The following is a 19809-nucleotide window of genomic DNA, read 5'->3' on the forward strand; positions in this document are numbered from 1 at the left end:
TTTTATGAACTCTTATGATTAGTAAAAATATCTACAAAGGAGTGGCATCTTAGTCAAAGTTATCCCATGAAAATCTGATCATTCCTTGCATTTATTAGGCACAAATATATTTTCCTACATATGTTCTCATTTCACTGCTTCTTTTGTCCCTCCTCCCTCTTGCCCGTCTCCCCTCCCCAAACAAGCCTGTTTGCTCTGGCCCACATTCTGGCTTTCATTTATGTACTTCTTTGAGCTGTCCAAACCAAAGGTATTATTGAAATGCAAGGTCATGTTCCACAAATTTTTAGTAGGCGTCCCTGTTAAAGTCTAACTGCCAGAAATAAACTGCTAATGTTTACAGTGACTCTCCACACAGTAGTCCTGTGTTTCAGGCATGGAAATGGATTTTTCTCATCTTAGCTTGTAAAGGTCAAAAAATGTGCCTTTGCCAGGGCATGATTGCTGTGTGTTGTGAAATAGCACCTTCCCTTCACCAGTGCCATTTCCACATTCATTCATATCTTATTAGGAAAAAAAGTCAGATTGTCTTCCAGTTTCTGACCTATTCCTAAGATCCCAGATTATGCATGTGCTTTGGCCACAGCTGCAATGGCTTTTAAGTTTTGGACTCATCTAGTTGCATTGTGTGCTGTCACCTGCATTGCCATGTGCAGATGGAGACCCATCTGTCTCGCTGAACAAACAGGCTTGTAGCATCACATCTTTCTACATTTCTGAGATTCATGCAGTTATGTGAATTTTACCCAGGGGCTGGGACAGTGAGCACATATATCCAGTAATCAAGACCTTTTTCCTGACATTCCTAATAGCTGCCAGAATAGGAGGAGGATATGCTGGAATATGCTGCTTTGTAACATATTTTTCAGATTCTGAGGCAGAAAAGTACAGAATAAAATAGTTGTATTTTTGGAAGATTTTTCTAAAAATCTTGTTCTGCATAGAAATTTATGCAGAAAGTATGCATGCTCTGCTAGTGCTAATATTTTGGTACACATGTAGGTTCATCAAATGTATTTGTTACTTAGCAAAGTCTGTTATTCCTCCTTAGCTATTGGTGTTTTTATTTTATTATACTATTAAACTATGAATATATTTTTACTGAATTTTACAGCCAGCAGAGCTCTCTAGCAAAACATTTTTCTCTTTTACGCTTTCAGATGTCAAATACAGAGGATTCTGCCAAGGCCTTAAACTAACTGATGTGCAGTGACCGATAAATTCTAACTTTATAATAAGTGCCAAATCATTCCAACTTTTCTTTGTAGTCGCTCCATTAGCAGGAATCCCAGTGGATTCCTTTGGTATTCACATGCATATCAGAACTAATTCTCTGGGAATTTCAGGGCAATTCATCATTTTGCTCTGTGTTTTATGATGCCAAAAAATGTTGCATGCGTACATTATAAAATGGAAATTTAGGAACATGCATCACAGCTGAAAATAGAAATCTGAGAGAACTTCTGTTTTCATTAGGCTTCATTTCATTAAATCTTCATTTTACATTTAACCCTTTATAAATAACGAGTTGTGTATTTTACTGGCTATTAAACTATTTTGTGGAAGAGTCTGTGCTGTAGTGGAGTCTTAGGGGAAACATGTTGTAACTTCTTACCAATGAAGTGTTTGGGGAATGGTTTTCCTGCTCAATATTTGTATTGCTCACAAATTTTTTTCCATCAGAAAGATCTGTGGGATTATATAGCGGGAACATTGCAGTTTGCATGGTAATAAACACAATTGGTGTAAAATACTCTTCATGATAGTGCTTTAACTGTTACATTTGTAACAAAAGGACAGAGGTTATTCTGAGGTTTTGGTTTTAAAAGTGTTACTGACAGTTCAGAGCATTTCAGAGGCTTCTGAAATGCAGATATATTGGTAAGAACACATTTGCAAGCTATATATTTTTTCATTGCTCACATAAGCTGTGTCAAATATCAATATGCCCATCTATATCAAAATGGGACATAGTGGTACATTATTGAAGGCTTATTATTTATTGCATTGGCTTGTTATTTTTTGTATCAAATAACTGTGTGCTTTTTCCTACCTGTGAAACTAAAATGGCACTCCACATTTGTGTAAACCTATGAAAATTGCCACTGGATCTTACTCTTTGTGCATCCGAGTGAAATATTTTTAAAAATATTTTTAGTTATGCTTTTAGTCTCTTATTTTGTTAATAATTCTAGAGATTTTTAAAAACATCTCCGACTACTCCTTTGACTCTGTTTGTAAGGGAATGCATGACTTATCAAGCTGAAGCTAATGTTTTGCATATGAATATTTTTAAAGACTCAAAGCCAAAATAGAATTGCAAAGCGCACTGCTGGTTATTTTGTGTGATACAGTTTAGAATTATTTGGAGACGTTGTGGGGGGTCAATTTAAAGAGCAGACAAAATGTCATGGTTCTTCAGATGAGATATACTTGTGGCCATTATTTGTGCAGTAGAAGAATGAAGCATCTTTTCTAAGTTTTGCCATGTTTTTGGTAGTGCTTGAAGAATAAAGGAGGATGATGGAGATAACTCTATGTAGGGATCAAATTTGAGGTCATATAAATCAAATATATAATCCTTTGTTAAGTTATGACATTTACTTACATGAAATCATGAATGGATGCTGCAGGTCATGAGATGCTTGCTGTCTTTGGCTTGGGTTGATTTATGTATCTTTATTTCTTTTTACAAAACCAATGCTCTCTGCATTGCCTGCATACATAAACTCATAAAAGCAACTCTTGGCCACAGACACAGATCCTTCAATCGGCGTTTTCCACTGTACCTTTCTGGCAAGTTGAGGTCCAAATGCAAATGTTTGTGGTGTAGTTGAAGCTGTGGGGCTTCAAACACCAATGCTAGTAAGGAGGATGCATGCAGCCTTTGTGGAATGGCAACTGCATAAATCTGTAGCTGCCTCGGTCTGGACCCCAGCAAAAGCATGTGGCAGGGCTGTAATGAGCATGTGTGCCAGCTGTCTGTTCTCTCTGTGTCAGCTGTATGTTCTAACATATTGCGGGGTTTTTTCTGTTCCTTCATCTTTTTCTGGACATCAAGCTTGTTTTCATTTGCAGCATAGCCCTGAGCGCCGCCAGCAATCCCTGCTGTCATCAGGCAGGGTGATGCCTGCAGCTCTGTTCCTCTGGACCCGATGGCACTGGTGGACTGGTCACTTGTGAACAGGCCTTTCTTTGCAGCTTTCTTTGTGCTTGCTGGCAGTGGGGCCACCCACCTTCTGCAGGCTTTAATGGGGATGCTGCAATCGAGCTAATTTTGTTCTAGGGACAGTCAGAAGCCTTCAGCCTTTTGGAGGGTACCTTTAAAAATAGCACAGTGAACTGCACGCCAGCACAAGCAAAAAATGAGCACTTGTTTGGCTGTGTTTGATCCGCTGGCAGTGCCATTGCTATCCTGCAAATGGTCTGTGACCACGTGTCTGAGGAGGTGTGGGGAGGAGCACTGGAGCGTGCTGAGATCCTCAGCTCTGAATGGCTCTCAGCTAAGCTAAAGTTCACATGATTGGATTTGGACAATTTCAGGCAATTTCAAAGTTGTGAATTACCTTTGAAAATTATGGGTATTTTTGGAGCAGGTGAACTTTATGGAATGTATGTATGGTTTCCAGAATTGTGAGAGGAGACGGACTGATAGGCAGTTTTCATGTTGTTCTAGTAAGATGATGCTTCCCTGTGTTGCTCTTATATCATGACTCTTTCCAACTTGAATATTCTCAACTGGCAAAGCTTATCAAAGAATAAATAGACTCTGGTTGGGGAAGATACTCCAAAGTGAGAATTTTTGATAAACCTTAGAGAGTGATGTTTGTTATGATTACATGGCTGGGATTCCAATGTCCCATCGTCTCTTTGGAAGTCATACAGGTTCCCTTAATGCCCACAAAAGTGAGCAAATGAAGGTTAAGTTTTGGGGTTCCTTCTTCAGTTTGGCGTTCATATTTTTTCCCCAGCAGTGCATTCCTGGTTATTCCTACTGAGTGTTTAAACACTGAAAGTAGCGCGTAGTCCATGTAGGACCAGAAAGCCCACCCTCAGCTACCAGAGGAGTGTCCAGTGGCACAAGGAAACTTGTGGAACTCGTGGTACAGTCAAAGAGTCCAAGTTTCCTCCCCAGGCTGTTGAGAAGTGATGGATGTCAAGGAGGTGCTGTAGGAAGATGTGGGCTTCTGCTGTGAGTAGGTAGCACTGTGGCTCCTGTAGAAAGGCAGGGTAGCACTGTTGTGTGCAGTGCAGGAAGTTGTTTGTCCAAAGCTCTGGAAAGTCTGAAGTTCCCAGAAATGTATTTGTATAGGGACCCCAATCTTGTAATGCTTGAAACATCTCTTGTGTGAGATCTTTGGCAGGTTGAGAGACAGGAACTACAGTAAAAAATGATGTAGGTATGGGAGCAGGGGGCAGGGGACAAAGTGTAGATATATATTTAGCGTAGTTATTTTGCTTCTGCTGCTCCAACAAGTGACGTGCAAATTGTTTTCCACCCATACTGAACACAGTAGTGTTGAGAAAATGCTGTTCTAAATTTTAGGAATGTGGGCTCTGCAAAAGTTTCTGGGGAAATCTGCAAAAGTTTCAGGAGATAACTGTTCCACCTGTGGAATTATGCTTTAAGAGTAGAAAATAGTTTTCACAGACTCTGAGATTTAATAGGCTTTCACTTTGATTTAAACTGGAAAGTTTTTTCCATGTTTCTGGAAGTGACGCTTCATTAGAGCAAACCTACCTCTTCAGTGTAGTCCAGAACCCTGAGAGTGGGACCATGTGCTTATTTCCAAGTAACAACAGCTTCATTAAGGTGTGGTTACTAATAAAAAATCCTCCTAGCTCATATGCTATAACTCAACTTTGCAATTTATGTATATTATTAGCATAATTATTTTTAGATTATTTCTCTCTTGCTTAGCTTTTTCTTAATAATCAAGACATAATTTTATGTTTATATGTGTGCATATATTAACAGCAGCAATAAAGTAATAGTCTGCAATGTATTCTTGTCCTTCTCTCAGGACAGGCATAGAGAGCCTGTCTTTTTCATCTGTTACCCTCTAAAGAATGCACTCAGTGATATACATGCTCTTTCATAAGTTAGACAAGTAAGGATACAAGATTATTCCATCCCACCATTTGGATGTATCTTAAGGATGTGCATATTGTACCTGCCCACCCCCTCACTTTACAGATGGGGCATAGATATCTGATGTTTAGAAAGGCTTCTCATGACACTTAAAATTCAGCCTTCTTATTGTTCTGATCTTATTTTCTTCATTCATAATTTTTAAAGTATGAATTTGGACTGTAATTAGCAGATTAATACAATTAGGTTTCTGGCTATTGCCATTTTATTAGCAGTGTAGCAATCCTACCCTGCAAAGCAGACATGTGGGACTCAGCAAACCATGTTGCCACCTCTAGTACACCTTAAAAGACCAACTGGCAGAGTGTCTTTGTGGGTGTCATTGTTTGCAGTCTGGCTGGTTTGGTGTATTGGTAAGAAATATTTTAGTTGCAGTTACTAGGGCTAAAGCAGGGCTACTCTTGGTTAGGTCAGTGAAATGTTTGTAGTGGCTGGCTCTTGGAAGGGTGAGCCACTGCTCGGGAGATCCATGCTTGAGCTCCCAGCATGCTGCTGGGAGAGAATTGAGGCAGATAGTGCCTGAGGATGTGTTGTTCCACTGCATTGTTGTCCCTGCCTTCCTTCTCTCTGTGGGAATTAACAAAGTCCCACCTGATTGTGAGGAGCTGTTCTGGTTATCCAGTTCGCAGCTGTTGTTCCTGTTAATGTGCTCTGGGATAGGGATGGAGAGGATGACCTGAGCATGATGTGCTGCAGGGACAGGGGTTTCCTTCATAGTTGTGGTGCTACCTTTAAATTAGAATTTTAAGATTGATTAACCTGTTTTCTTTGTCTTCCCTGTAGGACGGGTCACTGGGAAATATTGATGATCTGGCACAGCAGTATGCAGACTACTATAACACCTGCTTCACAGATGTGTGTGAGAGGATGGAAGAGCTGCGCAAGAGGAGGGTTTCCCAAGACCTTGATTTGGTATGTAGAACAGTTACAACTTTATTAACAAATAATTGCCATTCATGCTCCAGATGAAGAATCAATATTACAGCTTGAAGAATTCTACCCAGGGAAATAACTGTACGTGGCTGTGTTCACGCATGCAAACATTTCAGCCAACTCAATTAAACGCTTGGAATTAGCCAGATTAGGTTTTTTCTAGGTGTTTTTTATGATTCATTAAGCCTTGGAGTCTGCATTTTTTATTTCTTCTTTAATTAGAGTACTTCTTGCTTGCATACATTTGGTTGCAATCCTCAACTCTCAGAGGCAAGGCACTGTCTGACTTAAGCATTGTTTCCTTGCTCCAAGATGATCCCAGTGTGAGCACAGTGAAACTGTGAGGTTTCCAGTTGCGCTGTACAAAGTGTAAAGAGGGGCTTCTCAAAAGTCCAGGGTGCAAATACTGGTTCCAGGCTCCCAAATGTAAGCAGTTCTGCCAACTCCTTTCTATTAGTTTATAGAACCTGTAGCAGGTGATGCGGGGTCACAGAGCTTTTCAGGATGGATGGGACCTCAGGGGGTCCCTAATCCAGCATTCAGCTCAAAGCAGTGTCAACACTGAATTCAAACCAAGTTGCTCAGGGCTTTCTCATTGAGTTTGAAGACCTCCAGGGATGCAGATACTGCACTGTCTCTGAGAAACCTGTTAATACTGCTTTGCTATCTTCATAGTGAACTTCTATGTTTAAATAATGTGTTGTGAGATCCTCCCCATAGCAATTTATACCTGTTGTCTGTTCTCATGAAACATGCCTTTTTGATAACCTCCCCACAGATAGCAGTAGATCATCTTGAAACTGTCTTTTCTGACAGTTTGGAGCTGAATCTCCCAACTCTTCTTGCTGAGCACAGGCAAAAGTCCTTGAGAGTGCCTTGGTAACAGCTGATGATGTGGATTATTTAAGGCTACTTTCTTTCTTTTTGGGATTCCAGGATACCAACTGAGAGGCTTCCAGAGTTTGTAGAGACTACCAACTTCAGTTACACAATTAGTGGCAGCAGAATCAAGGCAGGGAGTCATCTTCTGCCCCACTGAAGTTTGTTAGCTTCTTCTTTATTTTTATATAGAAAAAAAAAAAAAGCTAATGTTTTTGCCTATCTGTTGCTGCCGAGAAGTTCCAAGGGTTAAACAAAAAGCTATTGCAGGAAATTCTTTTGTAGACAGACCCTTAAGGCTTCTGTGCAGAGAAGTGATGGCACAGAACTGTGATTCTCATGAAAACCCTCCACACCTGGCAGCCCTGGTATTCTCGGTGGCTGCTGGCAGCAATGAAACCCCCTTTCCTGGTGCTCTTGGAAGCCAGCTCCTGTGCCTGGTAATGGAGTGTGCCTTATGGCAGGAGAGGACCCCTTCCATAGACAGATGGGCCTAATTTGGCTCCCCTCACTTCTGAAGCTGCAGAAGCCAGGCTGGAAAAAGCCATGTGAGCTTAATTAACTCACATCAAAGGTGCAGATCTTCATGCTGGTTTAAATAGACATGAGCTAACCAAAGACAGACCATCAAGTGATTCATTCTATTCCAGAGAAGCTGTAGTCAGAGAAAGTGGCTGTGTGAAAAACAGCCTGGAGATTCCTCTTCAGCCTCTCTGATACTGAGTTTGCTTACTCTAGTGGTCCAGTGATGACTTCTTGAACTGCCAGGTCAGAGAGAAGACAATGCAATTGAAAATTAAATTAGTGCTCCATTTTTGCTACATCTGTCACTCCTATAATGCATTTTCTAGACATAAGATAGCCATTCTGCTGATAACATATGAGCCTATAGATATTAGCTCACTTGCCCAACAACTGCATCCAAACAGTGCTGACTGCAGCTGAATCTTGCTCTCATCAATGAACAGGCAGGCTTGACTTAGCTACACAGAGAGGGGGAAATAGCCATGTAGACCAGAATGTGATTTTAGTGTGATGAGCAGAAGAGTGAGTCACTTGTTCTGGTGTTTTTTGTCTCTGTACACCTTGAGAAAAGGCAGTGTATTGGCAGACATGTGGGGATAGTGAATGGGAGGTAGTGCTGGGGTAAATGCCCAATGCACATCCCGGATGTGCTATGATAGCAAAGAAAAAAATGTACCAGATGCAAATATATGCAGCTCCAAAATGATTATGCACCAGTATTGTGGGTCTGTTAGCCTAGGCTGACCTTGCTCTGCCATACATTGCTCTTCTAGCACAGATGAAGAAAGCAGTGCTGTCTCTACATCCTGTCTTCCCAACAGTGGGGTTGTGCCAGAGCTGGAGGTGGGCAGTGTATCAGTTCTTCCTCCCCTCCCCAAAGGTCTTCTCCCTCTCTTTAGTGAAGTGAACATAGCAGAGCTGACATGCATGCAGTATTAGTGCATATTTTCAGGGGTTTGATGGAGTGGTGGTTACTGAATCCATATGAAAATGCAGTATTGAGTGCATAAAATTACTTAGCAGAAACATAAAAGGTTAGGTTAGGTTGCTGCTTTTACGGAATGCTCTGAACAAAGAGAAAAGAGCAGGTCACTCCAGGAGTCAAAGCATGCTGTAAACCGTGCACAGAGAGGCCCTGTCAGGAGGACAGTGCAATAACAAAGACATGCCTGAGTTGGCAGAGCTTTGGCAGGAACATGTATTTAGCACCGGCTCGCCCAGATTGCCCTTTGTAGCACGTCCACTGGAAGGACAGAAATATGAACTGTTTATTGCTGCTTCTGTACCCTTTGAAATAATTTAAGCTGTTTGGGCGCAAGTGTTGATATCTTGATTGTATATTGTACTTTCTAATCAGCTCTGCAGCCTTTCCTATCACACCATGGCCATTTCAGTCTAGATATCCTGCTCTGAAGTTGAATTTAAAAAAAAATCACTTGGTAAAATTATTTGGGAAAGCAGCATATCTTGTAACAAAACAGTGGGTGCAGATGGAGCTGAACCCAGAATATTTTTCCAAATGGCAATGCTGTCAAGGGTTGTTAGTTCTCTCTAAACACGATAACTGCTTTCTGTGTTTGGAGTTTTGCCTATGTTTTTGTAATGAAGAATGTGCTTGGGTTTGGACACTAATGTTTGTGAACAGCATGGGAGTTGCCCACATTTCCTTGCATTTGGCGTATTCCTGTACACCATGTGGGCTTTTGGCTGAGGAAGAACTGCAGGTGGAGTAGATAGAGTGGATTTGCAGGCCCATAATGAATGTATCACTGGTAATATTGAGGTGGACATCTGCTAAAATATAGTTGTGGCCAGAGAAGTGACTCTGTGAGGATGGTATTTTCTAACTGGTCACATGACATCCTTGTCTTTAAATTGGAGAGACATGAATTAGACAGATGAACTGCTCAGGTGTATAAGGAAGTGGCTGGATGGCCACACTCCGGTGGCACAGTACCCAAATGGAGATCAGTGATGAGTGGTGTTCCTTAGGGAGCACTGTTTGGATTGGTGCTGTTTAACATCTTTGCAGGCGACAGGGAGAGTGGGATCAAGTGCACCCTCAGCAAGTTTGCTGATGACTCCAAGCTGAGTGGAGTGGTCAACACACTGGAGGAGAGGGATGCCATCCAGGGCTACCTGGACAGGCTTGAGAGATTGACCTGTGAAGCCTCATGACATTCAAAAAAACCAAGTGCAAGGTCCAGCAAATGTGTTGGGGCAATCCTGTGCACAGGTACAGGCTGGGAGGAGAATGAATGAAGAGCAGCCCTGGGGATAAGGTTTTAATGCTGTTGGTGGATGAAAAACTTGACATGACTTGCAGTGTGTGCTCACAGCCCAGAAAGCCAACCAGACCCTGTGCTGCATCAAAAGGGGTGTGGCCAGGAGGTCAAGGGAGGTGATTGTTCCCTTCCACTCTGCTCTGCATCCAGTTCTGGGGTCCCCAGCACAGGAAAGATGTGAGAGAACTAGGTTCATTCTGCCTGGAGAAGAAAAAGTTCCAGGGGGATCTCACTGCAGCCTTCCAGTAGCTAAAGGGGGATACAAGAGAGCTGGAGAGGCACTTTTTACAAGGGCATGTAGTGATGGGGTGAGATACTGGAACAGAGAAATTGTGGGTGCCCCATCCCTGCAAGTGTTCAAAGCCAGGTCAGATGGGGCTTTGAGCAATCCCATTGCAGTGAGATTGGAATGAGATGTGTTTCAACACAAACCATTCTGTGACCTGCTTCCTTTGTGTCTCTGGGGTCATACCTGCATGGCTTGCTGACAAAAGCAGCTTTGTGTTGCCTGTCAGCAGGGCAGGGCAGGACAGCATTGACTTAGCCATGAAAGAGCAAACTGCATTCTGTTGTCTCATCTATCACTGACAGCAGCCAGCTAACTGCTGCTGCCGAGGTCTGTATTGGAGCTGATGAGCTTGAAGTCAAAGAATGGCTTGAGGTTTTCTGATGGACTCTGACAGCTACAGTTGGGGCACCGAGAAGTTGCATCCATCTTTTGTCTTGCAAATTGTATAAAATTAATGCCACTGAAAAGCTAAATGGCATAGTAGAATACTTTTTTCTCACATTCATGTAATTAATTTCATTGTGTAGAAAGGGAAGTGTTCAAAATCTCTCTGTACACTGTGATAAAGTACAATGAATGTATTTGGAAAAATTACCTTGCCTAATCCTGGCTGTTTTTACAATACCTGCACATGTACACAGTCAAAGCCAGAAAATACAAAATAACATAAAAAAATCATAAGTTTCTTGTCCTACTTCCAACATCAATGTAGTCTTCCTAAGTCTTGTCTGTGCATGGTTTTATGAGATGCTCAACATCCAGTTGTTTGTTTACAGATGGAGTTGACCATGTAGGTAATGTCATCTCATATAAATGGTATGTACAGCAAGAAAAAGGGGAGGAAAAGCAGCAAAAGTAGAGTAATTAGTAATTTGAGTGATAGAATAATAATGAATTTTCCTCTTTACAGCTGCATTTGTCTGTTATAGTACTACTGGTTGGCATTATCATCAGGCTGTTTGAGAAACTAGCCAGCCTTTGCTGAAGCACACTAAAACACCCAGAACAGTTGCAGTCAGTGATTGATGTATATTTAAAAAATGTTCAAGACAGTTAGCCACCAAAGCTGGAGTTGGGATGCTGAATGTGTTTGTGGAGTGTGCCTGTGTCTACTCTATAGCTGACACTAGTCATGTCTGCCATTCTTCACATCATATATTAATATTTCAGGATACTAGAATAGACTGCTTATTCCTGCTATGAAATGATCACTTCTGCTTTGCAAATTCAGTACCGGCTGCTGTTATCATTAGTCCTGAGAGGACACCTCTGCATCTCACTGGAATAAGATCCCACTGTTTTGTTTTGTCTTGCTGGCTGTAAGAGGCCCTCCAAAGTATAAACAACATCTGAGTTTAATTTAAAAGGTATCTACAGCACAAAAAGAAAAAAAACAGAAGAGCTGGAGAACACAGATAAGATTTCCTAATTTTTTTGAAAGTCTCCAGGTCTTATGGGGCAGATACGCAGAAGAAAAAGTAGCAGTAGAAGGTGTGGACTTTGAAGCATCATTGTGGATTTATTTTTACTCAATACAGATTGAACTAAGGGGGATTGGGCCTGAGTATGAGTTACATAAAGTAGATTCACCTAGAAAATAATAATTGAAGATTTACTGTGTGTGCAGTCTCAATCTCTTAGTATTTTAGGCTTATATTTATAATTTAAATTCATAATGACTTTTCATAATTAATGGAGCATTTTAAAGGTAGACACAATGGAAATTCTGGAACAGACAGGCTATTTTTAGTGTCTCACATCACAGACCAAGGCAGCAAAGGCATTTAAATATAGAGCTAGCATTAAACATGAAAACAAAGCAAGGCTTGTTCCATATGCAGCAAAGTGAATACCATTCTTAAACTGTTCTTAGTTCACTTAATACTAGCAGACTAAGTAAAAATCTCTCCATTTTCTGCAAGCTAATGACCTCCTGCAGCCTCACCACTGTTTTTGTTGGAAGGCCATTTATGAATAATCCCTTAGGCAAAATCTGTTCATTTGTAGGCTGGAGACTCAGTGGCCTTTGCAGCTGTGATGGTTTGGGTGACCTTATCTTCCTTTCATACTTTTGGAGGGCCCTTTTTTTTTGGAGTAGGATCTTTTGTTTAGCACTTCTGGTCTTCTGAAATATTTTTGATAATGTCAGTGTTACAGGAAAAATAGGCTGTCAAAGGTAATTGGTTTTTGTTTGTTTATTTCTGAGCTGGTAATGCTGTTATACACAAAATTATATTTATGTTATAAATAGAAAAGATAACTGACTTCTGGCAGTCTGACTGGTAATTGTGGAGGGGAGAAATTCTCTTTAGCTTCATAACTGTCTAGGTGTTCTTAATCTTCTAACATCATTTGTAATCATTTTCTTGCCCCTTTGCATACAGCAGGAATTTTATGTTGAACCTTAGATCAGTTAATATATTCTTACTGTGCTCTTCTTTTATCCCAGAAACGGCACAGATCTGGTGGAACTGACAGACTGGATTTGTATTAACTCTGTGATTTAATCTCATTGGAGCCTGAGGACTGGAGGGAAGGAGTAATTGATTGACTTACTTTAGCTCCCTTTATCTATTTTTTTCTTTCTCCCTTTAGAATTTAAAAGTGACAGCAAAACTGGAAATGCACAGCACCATGCTGGTAAATTTCATTGCAATGGATACAATTGTTGAAAAAGAGAGCAAATTAAATTGTCATTTAGAAGGTGTATCTCTGAGGGAGAAAAAAAAAACCAACAAAACAACCAGAAAAACCAAAACTAACGAACGAAATCAACTCAAACCTGCCTAAACTCTGTAGTGAACAATTTATGGGATGTGCAGCCCTGCAGCCCAACTTCACATTCACATATTACTAGATTTCCAAGATATCCAACTGAGTGGCATTACTCTGGGAGGACAGCAATGTGTATTGGCTGTGTTAGAAGAGTGTCAGACTTTTGTGATGTGATAGCAGCTAAACCAACAGAGGAACGAACCAAAAAGATGTAATGTTTTCTATTAAGATTACTCCTCTTTGTCTTTGCATAGTGTCAGCTTGACTCCCCAGGCAGCCTCTCTGTGCTCTCCTTCTGTGGTTCCCCAGCCACTGCTCACCAGTCCATCTATGTGTGTTGAAGACAGCTGGCAGCAACTTCAAATGTCAACTAACTGTAGCACTTGCTTGTGCCTCTTCTAAGTCCCCAAGTAGAGAAACACCACTGTCTGTCCTCGAGGAATAGTAAGGATACTGCTCAAGATGGATGTCGTGAGGTTAGCTGAAAAATCTCACTTGTAAGAACCAGAACAGCCTTGCAGGTCATTAGGGAAAACAAACAGGTCTTAATCAATAATAAATCAAGAACATGTTGTGAGGAGAATGAGAAACACATCGTGAGTATTGGCGCACATCTGGATGTGCTTTGGAATATCTGTTTCTCTGCAGCAGGAGGACACTATTCCAGCAAAGAAGCCCAGAGGAAGGCAGGCCTCCATCTGTGAATTCAAAGGGACTGGTTCCTTTTTTTCTCTGCTGCTGGCCTGGCCCCTGCTCTTCATGATGTAGGTTCTGGTGCTCCACAGCTACTCTCCTTTGATCTTTCCATGCTTTATCTTCTCTGAGTGTTGTGTAGGGTTCCTGTTTCAGCAGTGTCGCCTGAAGCACACAGAGAAATGCTCCATTTCAAACAAGATGCTCTGTGAATTTTGTGTTTGAAGGAGAACTCAAGAAATTTGAAGAGACGTGATTTCTTTGCCGAATGATCAATCTGTTTTCCACAAAATAATGAAAAGAAATGGCTGTCAGCTGGAAATCCCTCTTCCTGACTTCCATATGTCGTATCCCTCTTGATTTATGTTTTTAGGTTTTCCCCAATGGTTTAGATTGCAGCTTTATTTTACATAAGGGAACAAAGTAATCTGGGATTACTACATCCAGTTTTTCCCTGATGCTAAGGCTTCTTTGGTTCTTCAAGCAAATAGAGTTGGCAAAGGCAATAATCCTGTAAAAATATACATATGAAAATGAACAGGTAATATGTTTAAAAGAATTCCATTTCAGTTCCTTATCAGAGGGGTTAATTCCTTGCATTGCTTGTGGCCATGATGAATAAAATCAGTTATGGATTAGAAACTAATGAAAGAAGAAAGACTTGAAATGATTAGCAAAATTTGGAATTCATAAGCTCATTATGAAACACAGACTGGTAATTTTTACTTTATGTCAGTGTCTTTTGCCTGTTGCTGTTGAAGTTCCTGATAAGACCACAGTTAAAATTGTTTGGTTTACAATTCATGTGAAACTAGTGGCAGTAGAATTGTGTACCCTGGTGCATTTAAGGCTGTAAAGATGATAGGAATAGCATCATAATAAATCAGTATTTATAGATGTGGAAAAATACACAAGCTTCTCATCATATAAGGCTTTATTCATGAGACATCCAGATAAATTAGACGATAAAAGACGGCAAAAGAAAAATCAGAATTTGTAAGTTTCTCTAAGACAAAATAGGCTGATAAACAGTATTTGAAAGAAGTCCATCTCCCCTTCCCAGGGGCACACAGTTCAGGCCTCTGACAGCTTTCTGTCTTGGTGTGTCCACAGATCAAAGAATCAGAGTCTTCTGAGTTGAAAGAGATCCACAAGGATCGTCAAATTCAACTTTTAAGTGCACAGTCCATACAGGATTGATCCCACAACCTTGGCAAGGGGTTTTTTTTGGCACCAGGCTTTAACCAACTGAGCTAATCTCAGAATCATGGTAGCTGAGCAAAGATTAAGCTATGGATGGAGTCCATTTTGAAAAGAGAGAGAGATTTTAAAGTTTTGAAGCACATGCCAGGTGCTGAAAGTCACACAAATGAGAAGTAAGAAGGAAGTCAGTCATCAGAGTAGCTTTATTTTGTTCATGTGGTTAACTCTTGAAAGCTATGCATAATTGGAGCCTTCAGTTGCTAGCCCACACAGAAGCTCACCAAATAGTTTTATTTCTCCTTTGTGTAGCACTTTCCACCCTCAAAACCCTTGAAAAACATTAATTAGCCTTTGTTGCTTCCTTTGAAGCTGGTAATTTTAGGATCATTATCCCTATTTAGGCCTTGCCTCCCCGAGATTCAGCCGCTGATGAAGATTTACCTGTGTAATTCCCTAATTCCTCCTCTGTAGCTAAATTTACAACAGAGTAACCTGAAATTTATAGTAAGCTCAGAACAACCTAATAATTCACAGTGGTGTAGCTGTGAACAAATCCTGACCAGTGAAGCACTGAAGCCAGGAGGCGACAGACGCTATGGCTGACCTGCAGCTCAAGCCTCAAATCCAGTCCATTAGACCACACTTCAAGAAAGCAAGATGTACTTCAAAACTGTGCCACACTCTTCAGTGTGTTCCTGGTCTGGCACCTTCCCTTTGCAGCTGGCACGTAGAGGTCTGATGAAGAGTCTAGCTCTCTTGGTCAGTAGCTGACTGCCACCATCTCTCATTTCTACCATCCTGCCTGTACTTGAAATAATCATCTGACGTATGGCAGGGGTAACAGAAATGCAGAGGTGCTGTGGAAGAGACTCCTGATTTCTTCAATGTGTTAATTACACTGGCATAATGTCAATTGGTGAGGACTGGAAAAAATGCTCTTATTAAAGCCTAAATGAGATATTTCATTTTGAGCACCTGTGGGAAAGCATGAGAAATGAAGGGCATGGCGTGCAAAGTAGTAGGAGGTGGTGGTTTGATCCACTGCTGTAAAAAAGCAAAGTTTGGTTCTTCCCTCTGCCTGAGGAAACCTGAACTCTTATCTCTTATCTTGAAGCACAGTACTCTGCAATTTAATATTCTGTCTTAACGTTATCTGTTAATCAACCCTATTCACATATGTAAACAGTTCCTGGTGTAGCAATGGGAATAGCAACATCTCATCTTCCAGGTAGGCATTTTCACAAAGTTCGTGAATCTTTTCTTTTTCACTTGCAGGTTAAAAAAATAAGATATTTTAAACATAGTTGAACATTAATGGAGTAGGAATGTGAATCTTAGCCCAAGGCTTTTTGACACCTTTTATATTTTTATATTTTACACTTTTATAGAAAATAAATAATAATATAATTACATTTACATATTTTAAATTATTTCATATATTTTGGTTACTTCACATCAGAATGATAGTCTAAAAAGGAACTAAGATGCTGACCCTCTAGCAAAATTCAAATTTCTTTTTCTTTATTGCTATTTTTTACTCCATATTTAGTTTGGATAATGTTTTGTGTGTAGGGTAGACAATAGCAGAAAAGTTCTGTCCTGTGATCTTTTTTTCTTTGAGTATTCTCTCAAGTTAATAGCAAGACTAGCTTAATGCTAGGCTGGATGAGTGTTTTGACAGATTTGGTAATTTTGTTTGGTTTTCCTCCTTTGAGCTGAGTTTGGTTTAGTCTTAGTGGGTTAATTTTCTTGTGGCTATTGGATTGCAGGTGGTACCTGTAAACTCACACATTTGCTCTTGAAATATATATAGATTTATGTAGCAGTCATCTTAATTTTCTAAGAAATGTTAATGTTCTTCAAATTTTCTTTAAACAGTGGAAATGGAATAACATCAAGAATTGCATCAACTCTACCCTTTTATTTGGTAACATGGAAATATGAAGTATTTCATGAAGCTTTCCATGACTGAATGACAGGGTGTATTTAGACATGGAACATACTTTGTTAAAAACATGTAGATAAATTAAATACATTATTTTCAGTGTTTTACATTTTGGCTAGGGTAAACAGTTTCTACAGAAGCTAAGTAGTCATCAAGTTTTGTAGCTGTAATTTTGGTCTGAAGGTAGGAAAGGACATTAGGAGGAAGGAAAGGTGAAGGAAAGGTGAAGGAAAGGTGACTTGCCTTCTTCAGAGCTTCTTGCTCAGCTTTTCCACTCTTGTAGGTTTTGTTTGGATTTGGGGTTTTTTGCGGCACAGGAGATGATGTGTGCTCAAGGAAGAAGCCTCAACTTTGGGGCAGAAAGTGTGGGGCAGGGAGTCCAAGAGCATGAGGACCAGGTGCCTCAGGAGCTGGGACTTCTCTGCATTTCTCAGGTGAAAGCAGAGGAAACAAGGAGATTTGGTCATTGCTTGCTTAGAAGGGTAAGGAGTGAAGTGTTACAAGGCTGGGTGAATAGGTGACTAGAAAACTAAGGTGGAGTAAAGAAGAACAAGTGATGCACTCTTGTGGCTGCAAAGGCAGAAAATGTCTCAGGGCAGCAAGATATTTGTGCTTATGTGAGACCTGAACTGTCTGCATGGACCAGAATATTGTAATAGTGCAATATAATTTATAATAATAAGTAACAATTTAAAAAATCTCCACAGTTATATAGCACAACTTGTCATTTCAAGGCACCAAAAAATGTTACAAGCTGTTAAAAATTAGAGCTAGAATGGTTGTCAGTTCTTGGCAGAAATGTCTTCACACACCAGTGCACTCTTTTTCTGTCAATCTGTCATGGTCACTGGCCATAATGAGGCTTGCTTTGATAAGGCACAAGGTCAAAGGAGGAGATTTGGAATAACAGTTTTGACCTTTTCATTATAGGTACTGTAGGAGAAGTGGTTGAGCCACAGTCAAGGTTCTGACTGCCACTACAATAGGTTGCTCTGGAACTTTGTAAGCTCCAAGATGAAACTAATGAGAAAAAAGAAATGAAAGAATTGAAAAAGAAAGTCATGTCATGCTTGGACAGTTGGGGGTTTTTGAGTGTTTTATACACCTGAAAACACTTAGGGGCAAAAGAATAAAATTGAAATTAGCCCTGTCTTAGTTCAGCTTCACAAAACGACAGAAGGAATTAAAACTGTTTACGTTTAAGAATGAACTGCAGAAGTTCAGGGAAAAAAACTAAGAATACAGAAGGTATCTACTCTATTATAGCTTCATTTGGAGCAGTGGAAGGAAATGGGTATCCCTAGAGTCTGCATCCTAAATGTATTTCTTCTGCTCTTTAAAATTACAAAAATAGAAATCCCTTTCTGACCATAGTTCGGTCAGCAAATGGAGAAGAAAGCCAGAAGATGTTTTATCTGAGTGAGTGATACTGAACGTCTGAGGTCTGCAATAAAGTTGGAAATGGGCATTTTTCCAAAAGTCACTTTCATGGGAAGCATAGCAAAGTATGGTGGGAAACACTCTATATCCATGCTACATGCAACAGGAAATATTATTGTTTTCCCTAAATAGTAGGAACACAATTGATTTTCTCTTCTTAGTGATCCATTGAGATTCTTCTGATTGAAACTACTTAGGTTTCTAAAACAGGCATTATTCTATAGTAGCCTTTGTTGACAGTAAAAGGGGTATAGTTAAGCCAAGACATAACCATTGGGTTTATGTTGTTTCCTTTCAGCTTTTCACACAAATGGCTTTTTTAACTCTTCTCTGTTGAATCTTGAGGTCCTCCTGGCACTGAAGAATGTTTCATAATTCATTATCATTGACATACTGTGAGATTATTCCTTTGAAAGGCTATTTTTGATTGCACAGTAGCAGCTCTTCAAGTATGAAAGCTTTTTTTAGAGATTATCACAGCACTTTTCAAATCTTTACCTATAAACTTAGGGACTCTCTTAAAAAGCTAGTGGTCTTGCATGTTTTTCATGATCTCTGGGATATGTCTTCTTGTATTTTTTGTTACACCTATTTCCCTTTATCATTTTATGACCACAGTCCTTGTCACCCTCTATCAGTCTTGAAAACAGGAATATTTTCTATATGAGATCACAAGTTTGCCACGAACTGAGGCCTAACAATTTCCATCTTAAGAAAAAAATAATCTGAATTTAATCTTATACATTAGACAGTGCCATTCTAGTTCCTACTGCTAATGCAATTCCTTGTAATTGATCTCTTACCTCAGAAACACCTTGACAGTTAGCAACTTTCATTTACTTCCAGGGAGAGATATTTTGTCAACGAGTAATCCTAAAAATTTGGTGGCAGTGTTTATCTGTTTCCTTTTCCATATAAATGCATATCCTATCATGGTAATACATTACATAATGTGATATTTATAACACAGAAATGCTGACCCTGTAGCACATAGTTTATTTATAGCCCAAACCCACCCAAAATGGAATGCTACAAAAGGGGCTGTGTTTTGTCTCACCTTTTTAACTAGAGGCAAATGGCACATTTTTTTCACTTCACACCAAACAGAAACACCAAAGGAGATTTGGAAATATAAAAGGATGTCTTACATTATTTGCTCTTTAAGTTGTCTGAACAGTGGAATGAAAACAAAATGAAGACTACTTGTGAACAAGTACAACCCATGAGTATTTAATGTAATTTTAATACCTCCTTTTATTAAGAGTAGCCTATTAGATTTTTTTAAGGAATCTATTGATTGTCCATGTCTCTGGCTTTGGTAGAGTTCACTGTCTATAGTAAGAGTGTGCAAAAAATCATCTTATGCATCATATTAAGAAAATTAACTTTATTTGGCACAAATCACACTGCTTACCCTGGTTTTACTTGCTGTTGCTCATGTCAGGACTGGACAGGTGAGCAAGGCTTACAGAAGTCAGATCTGTTACTTATCCTTGTTCATTACCTTCAGAACACTGGAAATTCTTTTGAGAAAGAATTTATAAGCCTGCAGAAAGGGGCTACGCAAAAGCAAGACATTTTTTGAAACACAAGCGTATCAGTCTTTGTACCCTTTCTCTTACCAGCAGCTTCAGATCAACACAGATGCAGTTATGTTGAGTGGCAAGGTATTTTCCAAATGGGGAATGTT

The 19809-nt window shown here is 39.9% G+C and overlaps 1 protein-coding gene across 4 annotated transcripts in view; it reads left to right on the forward strand.

Annotated features, from left to right (window-relative positions):
• The window catches only part of LOC134415750 (SAM and SH3 domain-containing protein 1-like), a 525301-nt gene that overhangs the window by 425328 nt on the left and 80164 nt on the right, over positions 1 to 19809 (forward strand). For all 4 annotated transcript variants that reach the window (XM_063151546.1, XM_063151547.1, XM_063151549.1 and 1 more), the window contains exon 2: positions 5936 to 6064. In XM_063151546.1, the coding sequence (XP_063007616.1) occupies positions 5936 to 6064 (129 nt within the window). The remainder of the gene's footprint in view (positions 1 to 5935; positions 6065 to 19809) is intronic.

This window comes from Melospiza melodia, chromosome 3 (assembly GCF_035770615.1).
Source record: "Melospiza melodia melodia isolate bMelMel2 chromosome 3, bMelMel2.pri, whole genome shotgun sequence".
Classification (NCBI taxonomy): domain Eukaryota; kingdom Metazoa; phylum Chordata; class Aves; order Passeriformes; family Passerellidae; genus Melospiza; species Melospiza melodia.